The sequence below is a fragment of the Notechis scutatus genome, chromosome 1 (genome assembly GCF_049901735.1).
Source record: "Notechis scutatus isolate UNSWTSFEM ecotype Mainland chromosome 1, rNotScu1.2, whole genome shotgun sequence".
Classification (NCBI taxonomy): domain Eukaryota; kingdom Metazoa; phylum Chordata; class Lepidosauria; order Squamata; family Elapidae; genus Notechis; species Notechis scutatus.
The window spans coordinates 293549805-293570459 of record NC_142009.1 but is presented as its reverse complement, the minus strand read 5'-3'; the positions used below and the strand labels follow the sequence as shown (position 1 = coordinate 293570459).

General features: G+C 36.4%; 1 protein-coding gene across 20 annotated transcripts in view; it reads right to left on the bottom strand.

Annotated features, from left to right (window-relative positions):
- Positions 1-20655, bottom strand: part of NRXN3 (neurexin 3) — a 1270300-nt gene that overhangs the window by 1197760 nt on the left and 51885 nt on the right. For all 20 annotated transcript variants that reach the window (XM_087952028.1, XM_087952029.1, XM_087952026.1 and 17 more), the window contains exon 2: positions 16783-17951. In XM_087952028.1, the coding sequence (XP_087808154.1) occupies positions 16783-17491 (709 nt within the window). In that variant the 5' untranslated portion in view covers positions 17492-17951. The remainder of the gene's footprint in view (positions 1-16782; positions 17952-20655) is intronic.

The window sequence follows — 20655 nt, the reverse complement described above, 5'->3', positions numbered from 1 at the left end:
TCGAGAAATGTCATCCCCAGAGCACCCCCCAAAGCAATTAATCCAGGCTGTGCAGGAAAACAAGGCTGCACTACCCACATGGCCCTCGGGAACTCTCCCCGCACACTCACTCCTTACCTGGCAAACTTGACTGCTAAGTTGCTATTTTTCCTCTTTTTTTTTTTTTTTTGCTGACCATCAGCTGTTCTGCTGTGCCGGGAGATTTAGATTAGCTAGAACTCAGGAAACCATTGGATTTCTTGCTTTCTAGTTAATATTTAGATCTTCGGCTCTGCTTCTAAACAGAGCCGAATCTTCCTTAGGATTGAAAGTTCTATTATTCAATGCAGGTAGCCAGTGGCAGAAGCACAGATCTCTGAATTAATCTGTGATTCTGTGAGCAACTCAATCTGTCTGCCTGCTTTGCCTGATTTTGGCTAAAAGTTGCTGTTTTTTATAAAAAAATCAACATTTATATACATGGTGTGTTGTGAGTTAATTTTGTGTGTTTGCTTGCAAGCAAATTTTATGTGACAGACTTTGGTAGCTGATGGCAAAAAGATAGATCTCTGAATCTGTGATTCTGTGACCAACTCAATCTGCCTGCCTGCTTTGCCTGATTTTGGGTAAAAGTAGTTCTTTATTTAAAAAAAAATCAATATTTATATAAATATTTATAATATTTACATGCAAGCCATGCCCAGCCAGTCACATGACCACCAAACCACACCCACAAATTAGGCCACACCCAAGAACCGGTTGTTAAGAAATTTGAATCCCACCCCTGCCTCTGTGTGTTTGTGGGGGGGGGGGGGTCAGATGTCTCTCTTTCTCTCTCCCACCAATGTCAGCAAGCCACCGTCAATCAAAATTTTTATTAGTGGTCCCTGAGATTTAAAATTATGAGTTTGGTGGTCCCTGAGGTCCAAAAGGTTGGCAACCACTGCTATACAGTACGGTGTTTGGTTTTTTTTAAAGCCATGCTTTATTCTGATCCAAACTACAGCAAGAAATTTTATCTCTCATGGCTGTCATGCAAAAGCAAATCCTGCCAGTCACAATCACAAAGTTTTTTTCACCGCTGACTTGGATTGTTCTGACAGTTTTGCCATTTTATCACATCATCCTGTCATCACTTTTTTTCTGTGCCTTAGAACAGCTTCTTTCTTTTCAGCATGAGGATTTAGGGTCAAGATGTAACAAGGAGCATTGCAATCAAAGAACACTCTTTCCTTATCTTCACAACGTAGAAAGGTTCAGAACTTTGCTTGAAGTTCCAACAGATACCCTGGAGTCAACCAGACCAAATTATCAAGATTATGAATAAACATATTATTGTTATTGTTCTTTTGATATAGAGTCTGCCTTACTAGTTCTGTCTCCAACTTTAGAGCAGCAGCTACAAGAAATTTGTGCAAACTAAGATATGTAAAGTGTTTAATGTCCAAAGCACCTTACCCTATTCGTTCTTTGCCATCACTAGCGGGAATGTTGTCCCAACCTCCTGTCTTTTCGTAAGAGCCTAAAATTTGGCTGTGCCAGTTGACTTGGGGTGCCGGTGGGGGATCCAACACAATGGAGGTGGTTGATTGAGTAATAACAGATCCCACTTCCCTCCCACTCCGCCCCTGCCATCTCCCATGTGTTTTTGGTTTTAATGTTTGTTTTTAACTTTTTATGTTTTAGATTTTATAAAACTGTAAGCCGCCCAGAGTTACCCTCTGGTAAAATGGGTGCCAATAAATTTTATAAATAAATAAATAAATATCCCATCATAGAGCTAGCATAGTGTTTTAGCTCATTCTGATAATCAAAGAGTGATATAACATTCACATTCTCTGGCTCTTTTTCACTGATTTTTTTTTTTTAAATTGAAATCCAGCAATTGGAGAATGAATTAAAATTCATTGATGAGTGAATAAACATAAGTATTTTGCCCACTCCTTCAAATTCTACCACCTTCAAAATAGCTTCTAAGGCACAGGTGGAAGCAAAAATTTATTTTCTCTATGACACTGGTGTCAAACTCGCAACATCACGTTGCTGTCACATGACGTTTTGCAATGTTTCTTCCCTTTGTGGAGCTGGGGTAGGTGTAGCTTGCATGTGATGTATCTGACCTGAGGGATGCCAGTTTGATACCCCTGCTCTATGAGGAAGAAGGTCAGCAAAGAAAACATTGATAACTCAAAAGAGGTGAATGATCTTGCCCTATATGGCTTTTCTTCTGCACCCTGGTGATCTGCTTATAAAATGCACAATCCACTCACCACAATCTCCATGTAATTACTCCTGGCAAAAATTCAGAAGCTGTAGAATTCAAAATTATAGTAAGAAGAAATACACCTTAAACTCAGCAGACGACATGGAAACTGATCTAGCTAATATTTCCTGTGATACCATAATGACACTTTTGCCCACTTCCTTGGGATCATAACAAGACTGAATAAAGTACTCCGCAATACACAGTACACAATGCAATTTCCAGATGCAACAGAAGCTTTCACAGTCTCCTTTGTCACAAGGGCTCAGGTATGAAAATCCAACACTGAAGGGAACTCTTGAAGAAAATATATACTTGTCGCATTCAACTATTTGCAGAAATGAACATATGGCTTATTTTTATTTGCAAACATACAGAATTTTATACACTTAAGAGACATCTCTGAGGGAGAAAGACACGCACACACACACACACACACACACACACATACACACTTTCATCTTTATGTCTCTGAGAGTGAAGAAGTAATAATTTTGGGTTACAATTCCTAAAAGCTGGTTCAGTTCACATTGCTGTCAACTTGTATTAGAAAGACACTAAATATTTCATGAAATACCCAGGTTTTCATTTAAAGATCAGGATCCCAAGTGAAACATTGAACAAGCAGTGTGGCATGGTGCAAATCATACAAATGAAGTTCTAAGCTGCATCACTAGAAATTTAACATGATGATCAACAAAAATCATTATTCTTCTCTTTTGTGTATTTTTCAGACCACATCTATAATACAAATTCCACTTTCAAACACATCTCAAGAACAGTGACAAACTGGAGTGTTTCCAAAGGAAAGTAGCTAAACTGACAAATGCCCTAGAATGAAAATGAAGAATATCTGGTAGTAATATGTACAATTTGCCTGGAGAAAACAAGCCTATTGGGAAACATGGCATTTGTCTCCAAGTAGCTGAAGGGCTGTCATAAAGATGGCAGAACTGTTCAGTTTTTGCAAAAGTGGAGACAAAAAAATAATGTATATAAGTGACAAAGAAATTGATTTTGGATAAACAGAAAAAAATTATTAATAGTAAGAATTGTTCAAAAATGGAACAGCCTGTTTCTGGAAGTGGTAGATTCTCCTTCACTGGAGGTATGTAAACAGATGGCCATCTGTTGAGGATTCTATAATAGTGGGCTCCTCTTTGGACATGAGGTTGGACTACATGATTTTCAAGATCTCTTCCATTCTGTTGTTCTAAAATTTGAGTGGCCATCAAATGGGATTAAATTAAGAGTTATATTTCCTGCTCTGTTGAAGAACTGTGAATAGGAAAATAGAGATAGCTAAACATTTCCCTAATACAATTTGGGAACCCATCTTATCAATATGTAAGTAAATAGCAAAATACAAATATTAAATTGCATTTTAAAAAACTTTCTAGATCACCAATCTCCATAACCAACACTTAAGTAGAATCATACTTATTAAAGTGTTTCTTCAAAATATCCATCCACTTATACAATGTGAATTATAATAATCCTGAAACTACAAGATACTGAACAGTCTGCATTTCAAAGCTAAATGTCCTGATACATAGTCCCCAGGTGAACATGCATATTATAACAGCTATCTGTTTAATTTCACACATCCCCTACAATACAGTCCTCATCTCAAAAAGACTGTTATCAGAAAGACTTATGAAAATGTATAAATGAGGATGAAACACAGTTAAAATGCATAGTTTGTGAAAAAAATATGATTGCAATGTTTTTTTTAAAAAAAAGATTGCAAATTAGTAAGGAAACAGGACAAAACAGACTTACAAATGTACATATGCAAAACAGGCACAAGTTGGAAACAGACTGTGTTCAATCCAACATGTCCTATATGGAGTGCCAACATAATACAGTGCTTAAGGAGTTGGAACTAAGATTGGAGAGGCCCTGGTTCAAGTCTACCTTCAACCACAGTTAGTGATTTTCCACTAGACCTTCTGCTTGGATTCAATAGGATTGTTGTGTGGGAAAAATTGAAAAAGAGTGTGTGTCTCATCTTGGGCTCCTGAATGAAAGATGATATAAATCTAACAATTGAATAAAATAGTGTTCAGGAGTAATGGCCATATTTTCTTTTTTGATTCAAAATTAAATCCTCTTGGACATAATTCATTTATAGTTAAAGAGATTTTCTAAAGGAGCAAGATAAAAGAATTATATTTGGTGACTCAACCCTTTTTAAGCACTAAAAAGAAGAAATTGGGGGGAGGGGGTGTTAAAAGATTTAAAACTTTTGCCAAAAAGCTTAAGAAGGAGTGTATATAAGAAAGTTTAAACTGGATAAAGGAGATAAATTATTCTGAATGATTTGTAAAGAAATTACTTTTTAATAAATTGGAATTAAAGTAGAAAGGCAAACTGGACCTTTGTGGGAATATTATTTGTTATTAAAGAGTACATACAATTGGTAATTTTACAAAACAAAAGATAAAGATAATATGAGCAGACTACGATGTTGACTGTAATTACTGCAATGTGATTTGACATGAAAGTATTAAAGGTACAGGAAGAAAAAATGGGAGGTAGGGAAATCTCGCCTTTTACTCTTTCCCTTGATATTGAAACATTTTCACTTTTGGATTACAATATTTACAATGCAACCAACAGAAAAGTGGCAAAAATAGCAGAGGGGAGGAGAGGATCACGAGTCCAACCTGCAGAGAAAGGAATTACACCAGATTTACTTCAGATAATGCTAGAGGAATGGGGCAATATGTTAGCTGAATCACTTGATACTAAATTGACTAAATCACTGAATACTAAATTGACAGCTTTTGAAAAAAGAATGGATGAAACACTTGTAAAGATGAAAGAGGAGATAAAAGAAGTCAAGAAGATTGAAAGCTCTGTAAAAATAAGTGACTGGAGATATAGTACAAATTAACATTAACAGTGGAAATTCCACATAGTAAAACAGAAGTTATGGATACAGAGCCAGAAAGAGAATTAGATAATTTGGCAGTACTGGAACTGAAAGTGAAGGAAGAGATTGAAGAGACTGAAGGAAGGAGATTGAAAAGGAACGACCTCTCCACAACTGAACAGAACTTCTGAGAAAAATGTTAAAATTACTCAAGGCAAATTATCAAAAAATTGACAATTTTGAGAGCATATGGAGACAGAAAGATGCAAATTCAAGGGAGTACACCTACTTTTCTGAAAGATATAGATCCTTTTCAAGAATAGATATGATTTGGATTTTGAAAAATGTAACTACTAAAGTTTCTAAAGTAGAGATATTACCAGTCATTTTCATTTTCATAATCCTATGGTTATAAAAGAAAATCCAGTTCTTTTACCTATAAATTAAATGAAATATTATTTCTCTTTAGTTCTAGTTGCTTCTCTCCTTGATTAGTTTCCATCCATTGCTTTTTGTCTTACCTTCAGATGCTTTGGAGAATACCCTGACTCCCTCTTCTTTGTGACGACCCCAGAGATATTGGAACATTGTTATCATGTCACCGCTAGTCCTTCTTTTCATTAAATTAGACATACCCAATTCCCAATTTATATGTTTTAGCCTCCAGTCCCCTAATCATCTTTGGTCGTGGTGACCAAAACTGGATGCAATATTCCAAGTGTGGTCTTATCAAGGCATTATAAAGTGGTATTAACACTTCACATTATCTTGATTCTATCCCTCTGTTTCTGCAGCCTAGAATGGTGTTGGCTTTTTTTGGAGCACTGCAGCACACTGCTGGCTTATATTTAAGTGATTGTCCACTAGGACTCCAAGATCCCCCTCATAGTTACTACTGTTGAGCCAGTACCACTAGGTATACCTATGCATTTGGTTTTTCTTGCTTAAATGCAAAACCTTATTTTTTTCACCACTGAATTTCATTTTGTTAGATAGGGCCCAATGTTCAAGTCTGTCAAGATCCTTCTGTGTCTTAAGGCTATCGTCTGTAATATTGGCTATTCCTACCAGCTTGGTGTTATCTGCTACATTTTAGTCTCCAAGCTTTTAATCATCCTAGTTGTGCTTTTCTGCACTGTTGGCTATTCCTGTTAGCTTACTGTCATTTATGAAGATATTGAAGAATACTGGGCCTAAGCCGGAACTTTGTGGTACCTCACTCCTTCCATGTAGATGTAGTGCAATTAAGAACTTCTTGTTGAATATGGTTTGTCAGCCAGTTATAATAAATAAAATACATATAATAAAAAATAAAATAATAGATAATAAAATAAAATAATGTATAAAATACAGGAATTTTTTAAAGGAAAGGAATTTGAAATTTTGGAATTGAAAATACAGAAATATATGAAATTATGTTTCCCACCAAAATAAGGTATAAGAAATGACATAATTAACTGAATAAATGTAGCTAGAAATGAAACAGCAGGAATTCAACTAGAAATTTAATATGACATAAAATTTGAAAATGTTAGGAGGAGGAATCTTGGCAACCTTAGAAGCACAAAAACTCATGTGATATTGTCTGTATCTTTCAAGATTTTGGTATTCTTGTGAGAGCTCTCTCAGAATCTGTCAGAGATTCAGTGGAATACCTCATGAGATTTCAGCATTGTCATAAGAAACTTTAGTTGCATAAACATTAGCAAGCAGGCATAAAGTATAAAATGGAGAAATTTGTTCTTAACTATACAACTGATTAGTAGCAAACTGTTGAAAGTTCCCCAGTTCTATTTATTTTTCTTAATTAAATGATGAGTTTACCCCTTTTAAACGATGGCACTAATTTTTCATGTAACAACCCCTCTAATGCCACAACCACATGGTTTCCCAGCCACCAGCCATAGTCCTCAAATAGTATAATCCCAAAAATCAGGCTTCTTCAAGTTATACCCTCCTACATCAAATCCACTCCTGTTAGCTGTTATTCCAATTTAGGGAGGTTTGAAATACTGTACAGGGTGGCTTCTTAAAAAGGCCTAAGTAATTTTCTATAATGATATGAATTAAGAGATTTGCTATGTTACTTTTTAAAGTTTAAATTAAATCTAAATAGATGTAAAAGATGTTTCTGAAATTGAAATAAGTAAAATCTACTAAGAAGTAAATAAAAGAAAAACAATATAGATATCAAGAATTTTAATTAAAATACAAAGGGAACAAACCCACAACTTTAATACTGTCAACTACGTAAGGTCTCAAGTTCATTTAAGATACAAACCTAATCAATGGGCAGCCTTGTTGGATCAGACCAAATGTCCATGTAGTTCAGCAGATGTCATTGGGAACCCCACAGTGAGACCTTCAAAGCAATAATTGTCTCCTCTTCTGCTACTGCAACTAATATTTAATGGCAAGCTACCTCAGAACAAGTGGTTTCTCCCTAACTATTACTAATCAGTAACATTGAATAAACTTTAGCATTATGAGTCTTAAAGAAATTCATTTCTCTGTATCTACTTTCTCTATACTACATAATCATGTTAGGTTTTTAAAAGATGTGCCATTAATCTATTCTCTCTAGTATTACTGTGAATGGTAAGACACTATTCATTGTGGCCAGATACTACTTGTTACAAACAGTAGCTCCTTAGTGGATTGAAGGACCAAACAAATTGCCAACCGTTTGTCTCAATATTTTGAGCAACAGTTTGCCTATCTGCTTAATTTCAAGGTTGATTAATATCTGCTTGTTTCCAGACAACTGATTGTGACATTGATTGATTAATATGCAGTACTAGAGTACCATCGTATGAGGAGCATTAGGTTTGGAAAACACAAGCTATTTCTTCAATTGAATTATAGTTGTACATTAAGAATGTAAGATATAACTTTCCTGAAAAACATCTAGCTTCATTTGTGCCTTAAAAGTACATTTAATCAAAGGGGCAGCATATTTGGCTCCTCCTCCAAAGTTGGGTCATTTCTTCTATCTGTTCCATTACCATTTCTGCAAACATCGCTTCTAAAGTAGGGAATATTCTGTAATTGTAGAAGCTCCTCAATTAGTTTAGAGCCCTGACAGGATTATGAATTGCACTGCTGTATCAGGCATACTTACCTATTCTTGCACATGCAATTGGTAAGATCAAGTAAGCAACAACACAAACTTCATTAAGGTAACTCTAATGTTACTCTGGAATAAATACAGAACCTTAAGAAACTAATAGGAATTGATCAGCTTCTGTTATAGTGAGGTCATTAAAGTAAATAATAGATAACAGATAACAGATAATCAGAGTTGGAAGGGACCTCGTAGGTCATCTAGTCCAACTCCCCGCCCAAGCGAGAGACCCTATACCATTTCTAACAAATGGCAGTCCAATCTCTTCTTGAAAGTCTCAAGTTATGGTGTTCCCACAACTTCCGAGGGCAAGCTGTTCCATTGGTTGATTGTTCTCACTGTCAGAAAGTTTCTCCTTATTTCCAGGTTAAATCTCTCCTTGTTCAGTTTCCATCCATAATTCCTTGTCTGGCCTACAGGCGCTTTAGAAAATAGCTTGACCCCTTCCTCTCTGTGGCAGCCCCTCAAATATTGGAAGACCATTATCATGTCTCCCCTGGTCCTTCTCTTTACTACACTAGCCAAGCCCAGTTCCTGCAACCGTTCATTGTATATTTTAGCCTCCAGTCCCCTAATCATCCTCGTTGCTCTTTTCTGTACTTTTTCTAGAGTCTCAACATCTTTTTTATAATGTGGTGAACAAAACTGGATGCAGTACTCTAGGTGTGGTCTTACTAAGGCTTTATAGAGTGGTATTAGTACTTCCCTTGATCTTGATTGTATCCTTCTGTTAATACAATTTAGGATTGCATTAGCTTTTTGGCTCATATTTAGTTAGTTGTCCACTAAGACTCCAAGATCCCTCTCACAGTTACTGCTATTGAGCCTGGTTTCACCAAGTCTATATGTGTACTTTTGCTCTTTCTTGCCTAAGTGTATGACTTTACTTTCCTCTACATTGAATTTTATTTTGTTAGATATGGCCCAGTGTTCTAGTCTGTCAATATCCATCTGGATCTTGAGCCTATCTTCTTGGGTGTTAGCTATTCCTGCCAGCTTAGTATCATCTGCAAATTTAGTAAGTTCCCCTCTATTCCTGCATCTAAGTCATTCATGAAGATATTGAAGAGTACTGGGCCTAAGACGGAACCTTGTGGTACCCTACTGCTTACTTCCCTCCATGTAGTCTTAGACCCATTAAGGATTACACGTTGAGTACAGTTTGCCAGCCAGTTGCAAGTCCATCTAGTGGTGGTGCTATCTATTCCACTTTTTTCTAGCTTACTAAGAAGTAGGTTGTGGTCTATTTTGTCGAATGCCTTGCTGAAATCTAAATATATTATGTCCACAGTATTTTGCTGGTCTACTAATTTAGTCACTGTGTTGAAAAATGAAGTAAGATTGGTTTGGCATGATCTGTTCTTAACAAACCCGTACTGACTGCTAGTTATTACTTTACTTGTTTCTAGATGTTGGCAGATCTGTGTTTTTTTTTTTATTATTATCTTTTCCAATATCTTCCCGGGTATTGATGTTAGGCTGATTGGTCTATAGTTTCCTGGGTCTGTTTTTTTCTTCCTTTTTTGAAGATGGGAACCACATCAGCTCTTTTCCAGTCCTCTGGTAGTTCCCCAGTGCTCTAGGATTTTTGAAAGATATGGTGCAGTGGTTCTGAGATGACCTCTGCCAGCTCCTTTAAAACTCTGGGATGTAATCCATCAGGCCCCGGTGATTTGTTTTCATCAAGATCAGGCAGGTGTTCTCTTACTATTTTTTGCTTATTTTAACTTTTATTTCTGGTCTGTCTTTTACAGTTATGTTTTTGGTGGGTTGAGCTATAGTTTCTTTTTGCATGAAGACAGATGCAAAGAATGAGTTAAGCAATTCTGCTTCCTCTCTGTTGCCTATTACTTCCTTGCCATCTTCTCTCTTTAGTGGACCGTTTCCTTGATTTTTTTTTCTTGTAGAGCCCAAAACTCTCACCACTTAGGTTGAGCCCATTTCTAAGACAGTCCATTCTACCTGATTCATTCCTAGCTTTGTCATAATCTTTCATTTTTGCCTACACAAAAACACCTACATACTTTAAAAGTTATTAAGTACAGAACAACAATTGGGGTGAAGGACATCCATGTTTGAAAGAAAAGCAACATTTAAAGTAAAAGCTATGAGAAGCACCTGAACAACGCCTCTGTTAAGCATCTTTATTTCCAAGAAATGCTTCTATTAGGCTAAAATAAAATTGGATGGAAAAGAATAGAAAAGTGAGGTCATTTGATTTTATTTGGATAATAATTACTTACTTATATTCTTTTCCATTTGAACTGTAAATAGTTTACAATAAGATCTATTGCTATTCCTTGTTTCAAACTTACTCTCTCCATTTCAAATATACTTCCCATCATCTCTGAACCTCAGCAATTCATAACCATTATCAATTTTGTCTGATAAATTGCAGCAAATATGTCTGCAATGAAGGATGGTTGGAGGGCAATGCAATTCCACTCAAGAGCCACATTGCTGCCACTAGACAGCAGGGGAACTCAGAAAATCCACTGATTCCCTAGGTGGGATTATCAGTCATTACAAAAGACAAAACTGGAACCAAAAGTTAAGACAGAAAGTGCAGAAAACAGAGTAAATCTAAACAAATGGACGCTGTGGAATATCATAAAAACAGAGTCACTTTTTCCCTCAGTTCTGCCCAGTTAGAACAGTGATGGCGTGCAGGTCTTCTCTTGGGTGTTGAAGGACTGTTCGCTGGATGTACATTCTCACTGTCTTCCATTATATTTTTTGCTCTGTTGTAACTGAGAAGTTCCAACTGCTTTCCATAATCTCCACCTTTAAAAACTTGACTAGGAGTTTAGAAAGTGTATACTCAACCAATTTTGACAGCTAAATCCACATAGTAAGCTGAGTAAACATCAATACAATGATTTCAAAGAATGAATTAGTTCCTTCTCCTAAATGCTCAGCTTACTATTGTGCCTTAGATACTCAACCTCTCCAACACAAAGAGGAAATGATTTATATCATTAAAATAATTATCCTTAAGAAATTAATTAGATGTCTCTGCTTACTCGCATAACATGCCACAAATCAGTTCACCTAAAGTTTTAACACCTCCACTTCCTCATGAAATTGACAGTCCTGTTCAAGGTTGCAAGACTGTATCTTGTTAATTTTACAATCCAGAACTGTAATCATCTTCCCCATATATCTCACATAGTATTTCTGTCCATACTTTCTCCAAAAAATTCAGAATTCCACATATTACAGTACTTTCAGCTACCACAGGATGTAGCTTCCAATATAAAATGTATATTTTTGGTATGTGTGTATACAAAAAAGAGAAAAAACATGCTATCTAACAATAGCAAATTATAATAACTTAGGTACATAACTGAGGGAGATTGCTTTTCTGATATTTACAACTATTATTATTAGAACAAATTATGCTTACCCTGCACTGTGCAGCCTGCAAGCACTTTGCAGCCATTAATTAGTTCATCTTGTGTTGGTGGCCATCTGGATCACCATCAAATTAAGATATGTTTGGAAAACAGTATCAAAACACGCAAAAATAATTTTCTTCTCTGGAGAACGCATGGAAGAATAAGAGAGATTGCATTGGGAGTGATTCATCAAAATCTTTTGTGGATTTCCACCAAAAACATCAATGACAGTGGCCCTATTTAACATCCCACTAAATCAGTTTTATTAGACCAGGATGAGCACAGTGGGCCTCAGCTCACATGTTCTCCAGCATGGCTGTGAAGCATTTATTGATCACAGTTTAGTGTCTGTCCTGAGCTCTATTAGGTGGTTAAATAAAATTAGAAGCAGAAATTTTAAATTCCTCTTTATGACTTGTCAAGGGGAAAGGGGGAAATATCAGGGGTCCATGGCTCACTATAGCTTGATCCCAATACTCCTTTGTTTTAGCAGGACATATGATCCGAATACTTTCTGAAGATGGAAAATTATCATCCTAATCCAATTATGTTGGAATTTCAAAAATCTAGCTCATTTTTCATTTCTAGCCAAATGCAGAATTGGCAGCTTGGTCCATGACAGAACTTTTACACAATAATTCCACTCCTTCTTATTTCTACCAACAGTGAAGTGACAAAGAATCACCACAAACTGAAATAGGAATTAATGTTATGGAAAAGGCTGTATGCATTGTTGCAGAAAAGTAATTTCAACAACCACAACAACTTCATATTCTTTGCTTTTTTACTTTTGGTTTATGATTCTTATTACTATTATGACTTAAGTGCAATTCAAGCTTTGGGATCAGAGCCAGAAAAACCTAATGTATACCATGTCATCTCAACCTCAACCTGTAATAACAGGGCAAAAATCAGAAAAATCAGTGGCTGCTGCTGAATTTTAAAAAAACAGCAATTCATATCCACTCATCAAAAAAATGGAAGTAGAAGAAAATATTATGGTCATGTTCATTTGTTTTTTGATTACAAAATATATGTAAATTAAGAACAGCCATCAAGCTCTGGAGCAATGCCAGAACAGTTATTAGTGTCATAAAATTCAAGGAAGGTGATAACAGGGCATTGTGCGCCTGCAAGAAAAAGTCAAGCAGCTGCCATCAAGCCCATCTGGAACAGGAAGCCATGCCCATGCCAGAGGGTCAGGTGGAAGATAGGTCCTGGCTACAATAACCTGGCTCCTTCTTTTCCTTTAATGGAGCACAGAGAAATCTGTTCACTCCATAGTCAAAAGTGTGATAATTATAGAGTAACAAGCTCCACTGTTATTCCGGAGGCAGCATCCCCAGGAAATCTTGCTCTGCAATCAAGGAAAGAAGTGCAATCAGGCCCCTATTCAGGCTTTGTTTAGAAACAGCCCCTGTGGGAGGAAGGAGGCTTTGAGATGTTGCTTGTAAAGCAGGTGGTGAGGTTGGCTATATGGTACTGTTACTACCAGAGGAGCTCAATGCAAGTTCTTAGCAAAATTTTCAGTCAGCCCCACCTGAAAAACCCAGGGAAGCCATAGGAAGGATCTATGTTTGATGATCTCCTCAAATTGTTCTAAGTAGTAATCTCTCTTCTGAACAGAGCGAAGGATATCAATGTCATTTTCCATGCTTCATGCCATGTGTAACTTGAGAAGTGCAGGACTGGTCTCCATCAGGGCAAACTAACTGGTGCTCTTCCAATGTTCTGAATTACAATTTCCACACTAGTTACTTGCTAGTTTTGAAATGTAAGGCAACTAGACGACATCAATTTTTCATCTCCTAGTCTAGACAGTGGTTGGAAAATCATAACTTTTGAACTATGTATACATGAAACAGACTTATTAATTTAACGATCGACATTACTACCTCTGTCACTGTGACGGCGCATCTAAGAAAATGCCCTGATATTATATGGCATAATATCTTTGTCACAATTAAACAAGAGTGAGACCTCATCCCAACAGTGCCTAGGTGAATAGCAGTAGGGCTCTAGAAGTACTCTTGCTCCCGTGCTTTTTTTAAATGCATGCCCATCTAGCATGTGTAGCCATCCTGAAAAATTGAGCCCCTGCTGGCATCAGACTAATAGAGTAGGGTAGGAGGGATACAAGGAATTTTTCTATTACAACTCTTTATTCTATAAGGTCTTGGAACATCTCCAGAGGAAACTGAGAATTGAAGAGTTTGTGTTTGATGTCAGTTGTTGTGGGCCCAGCCTTACTTTTAGCCTGAATGAGTCAGCTGCCTGAGGCAGCAGATTTTGGATGTCATAAAAAGTTAGCGGTGTTAATTATTTATTTTGTTATTATTTCATTACTACTGCCAGAAATGGAGTTGGTGGATTTTCACTCTCATTTCACTCTCATTTGCCAGAATAATTTTGCCAACTCTGAGTAATCTACGTACCTTGGGTGGGTGACTTTATTTGCTGCTGTGCCTTATGCAGCACTATATCTTGGGCCAATCCTGTGTCAGATGCATACTCAGCCAGTAGAAGTTTTTGTGTATGTGTTGAAAACAAAATGCACAAGTCTTCTTGGACTTTGCTTGAATACCCATGATAATGGAATCCTGTGAGCACATTTACAGCACAAATTTAAAAGGTTTAGTATTTCCTCTCCTCAGGGAATGGTAATTTAAGAGGAAAAATGGGAATCTTAACTGGAATTCCAGCATTTTTGCCAACTTCCAGAATTCTTTAACAAAGCTAGGACACTTAATCAGAAGCTTTTAATTTTCCAAGAGTTCTTGGAGTGGAGCTTTTCATTATTTGGAAGTAACATAACATACACAATTTTTCCTTTTGTTTGTTTGCTACCACAATAAGTGCAATTCTTTTGTCAGCTACACCATCATTTAAATCATCCAAGACATCATGGTATTATTGTTGAATGGGGTAGAAATATTTGAAGAAAAATATTTAGAGAAAAAATTGAAAAGGGTTTTAAAAGAGAAGCTGAGCAAAAAGAGGGGAAATCTCTGGGTATGGAAAGCACTTATTGGGTGATAAAAACTTTACTTCCACTTGCAGCACTAAGATTTGCATTACTTAATAGTAAATACTACCTTCTAATGCTTAATTTTGGACCATCCACTTAAGGAAATAGTTTTTGAAAACAATATCTAAGTTTAAGTGTTAAATTTGCAGATTAACATGCCCTGGTTGCAAAACCTGGCATAGTTGGATAGCTGTTAAGTCATCTGAACCTCACCATTGCCAATCTGTTCTTCAATTTACCATTGCATTAGAGATGACAATGAAAATCAGATCCCCATTTGTTATCTGGATATCCTCTACTATTCCTAACAATTATTCACTTGTCTATATGAACAGGTGATGACAGCACCAAAGGACCTGCAATGCTTGCTGTCATTTTCATTTCTGTATAGTAATGGAAGTGATAGAAGCAGGGAGGGATTTAGAAATTACTAAATCCAGGAAAAATCTTCCAAAGAGCTTTCTAAGTTTACATGGTGTATAATATCAAGTACTGTGTACAAGCTATTTCCAAAATCCATGCATCTGTGTTGTTTCTTGTAGAATTTTACCAAGTATTTCTATAAAAGATTTAATTATGCACTTTATGCATAATGGAACTGCATTTTGCCCTAATGAATCTGTGATACTATAAATGGAATATGTAACTTTAGTATTGGTGGGACTGGCTAAGTATTCACTTATATATCCTTTCCTTGTCCACAGAATAAATGAGCTTCTTGTAGTTTTGCCATCCAGAGACACAGGAATCAATCAATAGTTGAGTAATGGCTTGAATTCATTTGAGAGAATTATGCACTGCATTTAGCTATTAAAACAGGAACTATTGATTGAGTCCTATCAACTCCCAGCAAAAACCAGAAATCCAAGAAATAAGAAATGGTGTGAAACTATTTAATGCCTCAAGTGTCAAGGAGTGGTTGGAAAGGAGAGGCATTCCTGCTTCTCTTGCTCAAAAGAGGATACTTCTTGGCACACCAAAATCTGAATGAGTGATTCAACAGAAGACAAGAGGAACAGAAGACAAGTTGCTAAAATTATCTGAATTAATTCATTTCTAATTGAGTTGAACTACAACTACCATAATTCTCAGTCAGTCTTGGAACTGTTTAAGCATTTGTCCAATAAATCCAGATCAATCAAGTTGGGGAACTCTACAAAAGGAATTCAGAATCATCTCGCAATACAGTCATTTATTGGTAGAACTCAAACTTGATTTGGCTTCTCCCACTTGATACCTTCTGTAGCATTTATTTTGTGTACAGTGGAGGTGAATTCTTGTTCTTGTTCTTGAGCAACCTGCAGCAAAGCCGAAGTGGGGATATATCCATGATTCATAACTAGATTAGACTTCTGAAGGACTTAACTTACCCTGGAAATTACATAGGAGAAAACTTGGGGAGATAAGTGAAAAGAAAGAAAGCATTTTAATCAGACAATGAAACAGTTGAATACTAACAGCAAACAAGAGCAAATTACACAGCAAATTAAATTTATGTTTTCAATGTTTGTTTTATACATTTACAAAGATTCTCACCCAGTCCAAGACAATATAGTCATTCTTCCATCTTCAACCTGGTTTGAACAGTTAAAAACAACTCAAAAACGTTACTCAAAAACATTGTGGCAGAATTATGGCAGAATTTCAGCTAAATATTTATGATCTAAATGCTCTTAATGAATACACATCATAGTTACTCTTTTTTATTTCTCTGTCATGTAAGGCATTCAAAGAGTCTCTGGCCTTTGCTTTAACCACTATAACTTATTTTAGACAGAGGAAGATATTAAGATGAGCTGCTTATGTCATTAATTAACACTTTGTCCCATTTTTCATTTTCAGTGAAGACAATGACTATTTTTTCCAAGATGATATGTGTCTAAAGCAATCTTTGACCAAACCAGAGCATACAGGAAATGTTTAATGACCAAGCTAAAAATTTACAGCAAATATTGTGAAAATAGATTCAGAACCATGATTTATGAAATGGCATGCTGAACTAGCATAATATATTCTTCTTTTTATTTCAAAGATGATTAAGCTGAAATGACTAGACAAATGTGGCCAATCAGATATTTTTGTACAAAAAAAACCCTCAGGAAGAAGTCTTACCTTCAGAACAGAGTTTCCCAATGTATCCAGTGGCTGAGCAATCACACTGTGGTTCACCATCCAGAAGAAAGCAAGTTCCACCATTTTCACAAGGATTCTCTGTACACAACCCTTCCATGTCCAGGCGGACTCCTTGGTGTCCCAGAAGCTGAGGTTCTGAATTGCCGTATTTCAGGTCCATGATAAATCCTTTAAATGATGGCTCACCCAGGACACTCTCAAGGGTTAAGGCTGCAGGACGGATATCTGATGGGACACCTCCCAAAAAGAGGTCACTAACAATATTCATATATTGACGTTGTGGACGCACCTCACCAGGTTTGGCTTCACCATCAAGAACCAGAACTGTCCGGAGATGGTTGCGACTAACCATCAAAAAATGTAAATTGCTGTCATTGACTTGCTTTTCTGTAACAATTGTAGCTTCAGCACAGTCTACACTGAACCGCAGCTGAATGCGTCCATCCATCAGGGATAAACAGAGAAAGTCGCAGACACCACCATCATCAAAGTAGAGAAGGAGCCCAGCTGAGATGTTTGTCTTCAATTGGAAGCTTAGGTCACTTCTTGTGCTTGCATCCCAGCGGAGGTAACGAGCCCACTGATTTGGAAGGCCCATAAACTCAAGGCCAAGACAGAGGCTGAGAAAGGTTCCCAACAATAAGGTCACCTTCAAGGTGAAAGAGGCAGAGTGGAGTGAAAAGTCCATTTTTGAAAGTAGTGCTTATTTTCTCCTTTGGGAAAACAAAAAATATTAAAGCCACCTGCACGAAAGAGAATGGCTCTTTAACAGTCACTGAAGCCAGTAAATTCCACAAGAGAAAAAACTCTAAATTGGAGAGGTAAGATCTTACCTGCCCTAAGAATAGAGAGACCTTTATCCAAGAAGGAGAGAAAATATTATGAAGATTTTCCAGGAGAAGCAATTTTGTAAGGGTTAGATTTCCACTTGTGGCCTTGTATTGCTGACCCTAGATTCTTTCAGTGAAAGGTAGAAGCAGTAGACAGCCTCCAAACTACAGCTTCTTAAAAGTGGTGATGGCACCAAAACATGGATAGCAGCAACCTCATCCAGTCAGAGACTCCATGGATAGAAATGTTGAAGTCTATCTGCATTGTGTCTAGAAGATGACCCTATCCCCAATTCCTCACTTGTTGGCAATTGGATCCTAAAGAAAAAATGGGAGAAAAATACATTAGCTTTACTCATCACAAATGTATTCATCTCATCATCAAAACATTTTACAGGGTTGACTAGAAGACATATATTTGTCCAACTGCTGTTAATGTGTATTTCCAGTTCCAGAGAAATATTCAATGTACACATAAAGCTGTATCATTTATCTATTAAAAATGTAATTCTAACTAACAGAAACATATTGCAACTGATACAAAACAAAAACAAAGGATGAAAACCTAATCACAGCAAGCCTAAGATATGTTACAAATTAGATTGGGAGTCATAGACAGGTCTATGAACAGAACAACCAGACACAAGAATAGTTTTTTCCCGAATGCCATCACTCTGCTAAACAAATAATTCCCTTAACACTGTCAAACTATTTACTAAGCCTGCATTACTATTACTATTCATCTTCTTATCCTTCCTTCCACCCATCTCCTCCCACTTATGACTGCATAAATGTAACTTTGTTGCCTGTATCGTTATGATTTTTGACTGCTTATTTGTACTCTTTGACTACTATTAAGTATTATACCTATGATTCTTGACGAATGTATTTTTTTTCTTTTTCTGAACACTGAGAGCATTTACACCAAAACAAATTCCTTGTGTGTCCAATCACACTTGGCCAACAAAGAATTCTATTCAACTCTATTCTAGTTTAATATTAAGGACAGATTAATTAACAAAGGATTTTTATCATCTGAAACTGATTTGTAAGTTTTCTGAAAAGATACAGAGGATTATAGACAATGAAGAAAGAAAGTTTGATATATAAGATACCTATTCTATTCTGTGTAGTAAACTGGACTGGAGGATGAATTTTATTTCAACCGTAACTAGAAAACATTGGTTTGAAGCATGAACTAAAACAGAAATTTTATAAGGCAAATAGATCACTGTACTTTCAGATGTACCACATTTCTTCCCTTTTGTCAAACTCGCATCATCATGGTGGTGGTCACGTGACGAATTGTGACTTCACTAAACCGGTCATGGGCGTGGCCAACGCATGATGCATCTGGCCCACAGACCGCGAGTTTGACACCCCTGATGTATACCATGATACCAAACAAAACACTAGGAAAGCACTCTTTTTCTAATCCAAAAGCAAAATATGATGTGAGCATTCACTGACTAACAAAAAACAATAACTGGAACAGCCTGGACCTTGTTAGGTTAACTGTTTAAAAACAAAAATGCAATCAATTATTGGGGAGTAGAACAAAGACAATGCCTGATAAAACCCCTTGCTTGCAGGAAAAAAAACAGGATTGATGCAAACATCTTGAAATTATAGTGAAGAAAAAAGAAAAACTAGGGATGAGGAATTTGTTACATTGTTCCCCTAAATATGAGTCATTAGTTTAAAAGATGACACATGAAACCTCCTGTACCTAATTACTTATTTTGTTTCTCAGCCAATTAAGACACCCTGGAAAACTCAAACCCCCGAAAGAGCTCATAGCAGTTTGTTATATCCTTGGAATATCACATTAACAAGAGGTCATCTTGCTCTTGAACACAAGTGCTTGCAGAACAGGTACGTGTTTGGTGACTAAAGGCATCACTGATTTGGAAGGAACTATTTCAAAACAATCCCTAACTGTCTGGCAAATTATGATCCTTTTGTTATGTGCGGGTGCTGGAAGTTGGATTGAAGTTGGATTGAAGAAGTTGAATTGAAGAGATTAAGAACTTGACTTCTGATTTTGCAGAAGACAACCTGAATGGAAACTAAGCTCAAATCGTAACAATGGCAAAAATGGCCTATTAAACACAGATTTTTCAAAGTATAAGTTCATGGAGGGTACAATAATCACATGCAGAAAATCATGCTCAAAACTTATTGACATTTTGAGTTTGTATTGCACACCACCAAATTTCTTCAGCACTAAAAGATTTAAATAGTAACAATTTTACCTCTTTTGTTTATCAGGTCATGTAATTATTGCTACTATAAATATAAAGAATCAGAGGTTGTTGAAAACAAATAGCATCAAGCTTCCTTTTGCTGCTCTATATGTGTTACAAATATGGTACTTCACTTGGAGTAAGCCAAACCTCTATAGAGGCTAAGGCATGGATTATCATGTTTATTTTATGGTAGACCATTTAGATGTACATTATTATTTCCATTCAAATTGGATCTTTTTATGTGTAAATTGGCCAGATTTGGTCTGTCCTCCAGTTGTTTAGTCTCTGGGAGACAATAAAACAACAATTCATGATGCAGACCAATACTGATGATATATATGCCACCAGCCAGGTCCCCATTGAACACCATTTTCTTATTTTTATTCTCTGGAATATCAGAAATTAAGGGGGGCATTTTCATTGATTGCATTGCCAACAGCAGTAATGGAAGAACATTTTGCTGAAAATAATAATGAACAATCTCATCTGCCCTTACAGGTTTGATCAAGTAGAGTCCATGACTTTCTATTGTGTTCTCACTACAATGACAGCCAACAGAAACATAGAAAAGTGATGGCAGAAAAAGACCTAGAGGTTCATCTAATCTGCCCTTTTAGTTTTTTGTTGTTGCTGCTGCTGCTGTTTGTTTACTTGTAATTTATTTATTATTTTAATTATTTGTTTATTTATTTTTTTGTCAGATGATGGACATGTGTTTATCCCAAGCATGTTTAAACTTGGTTACTGATTATTGACCCACTACATCTGCTGGA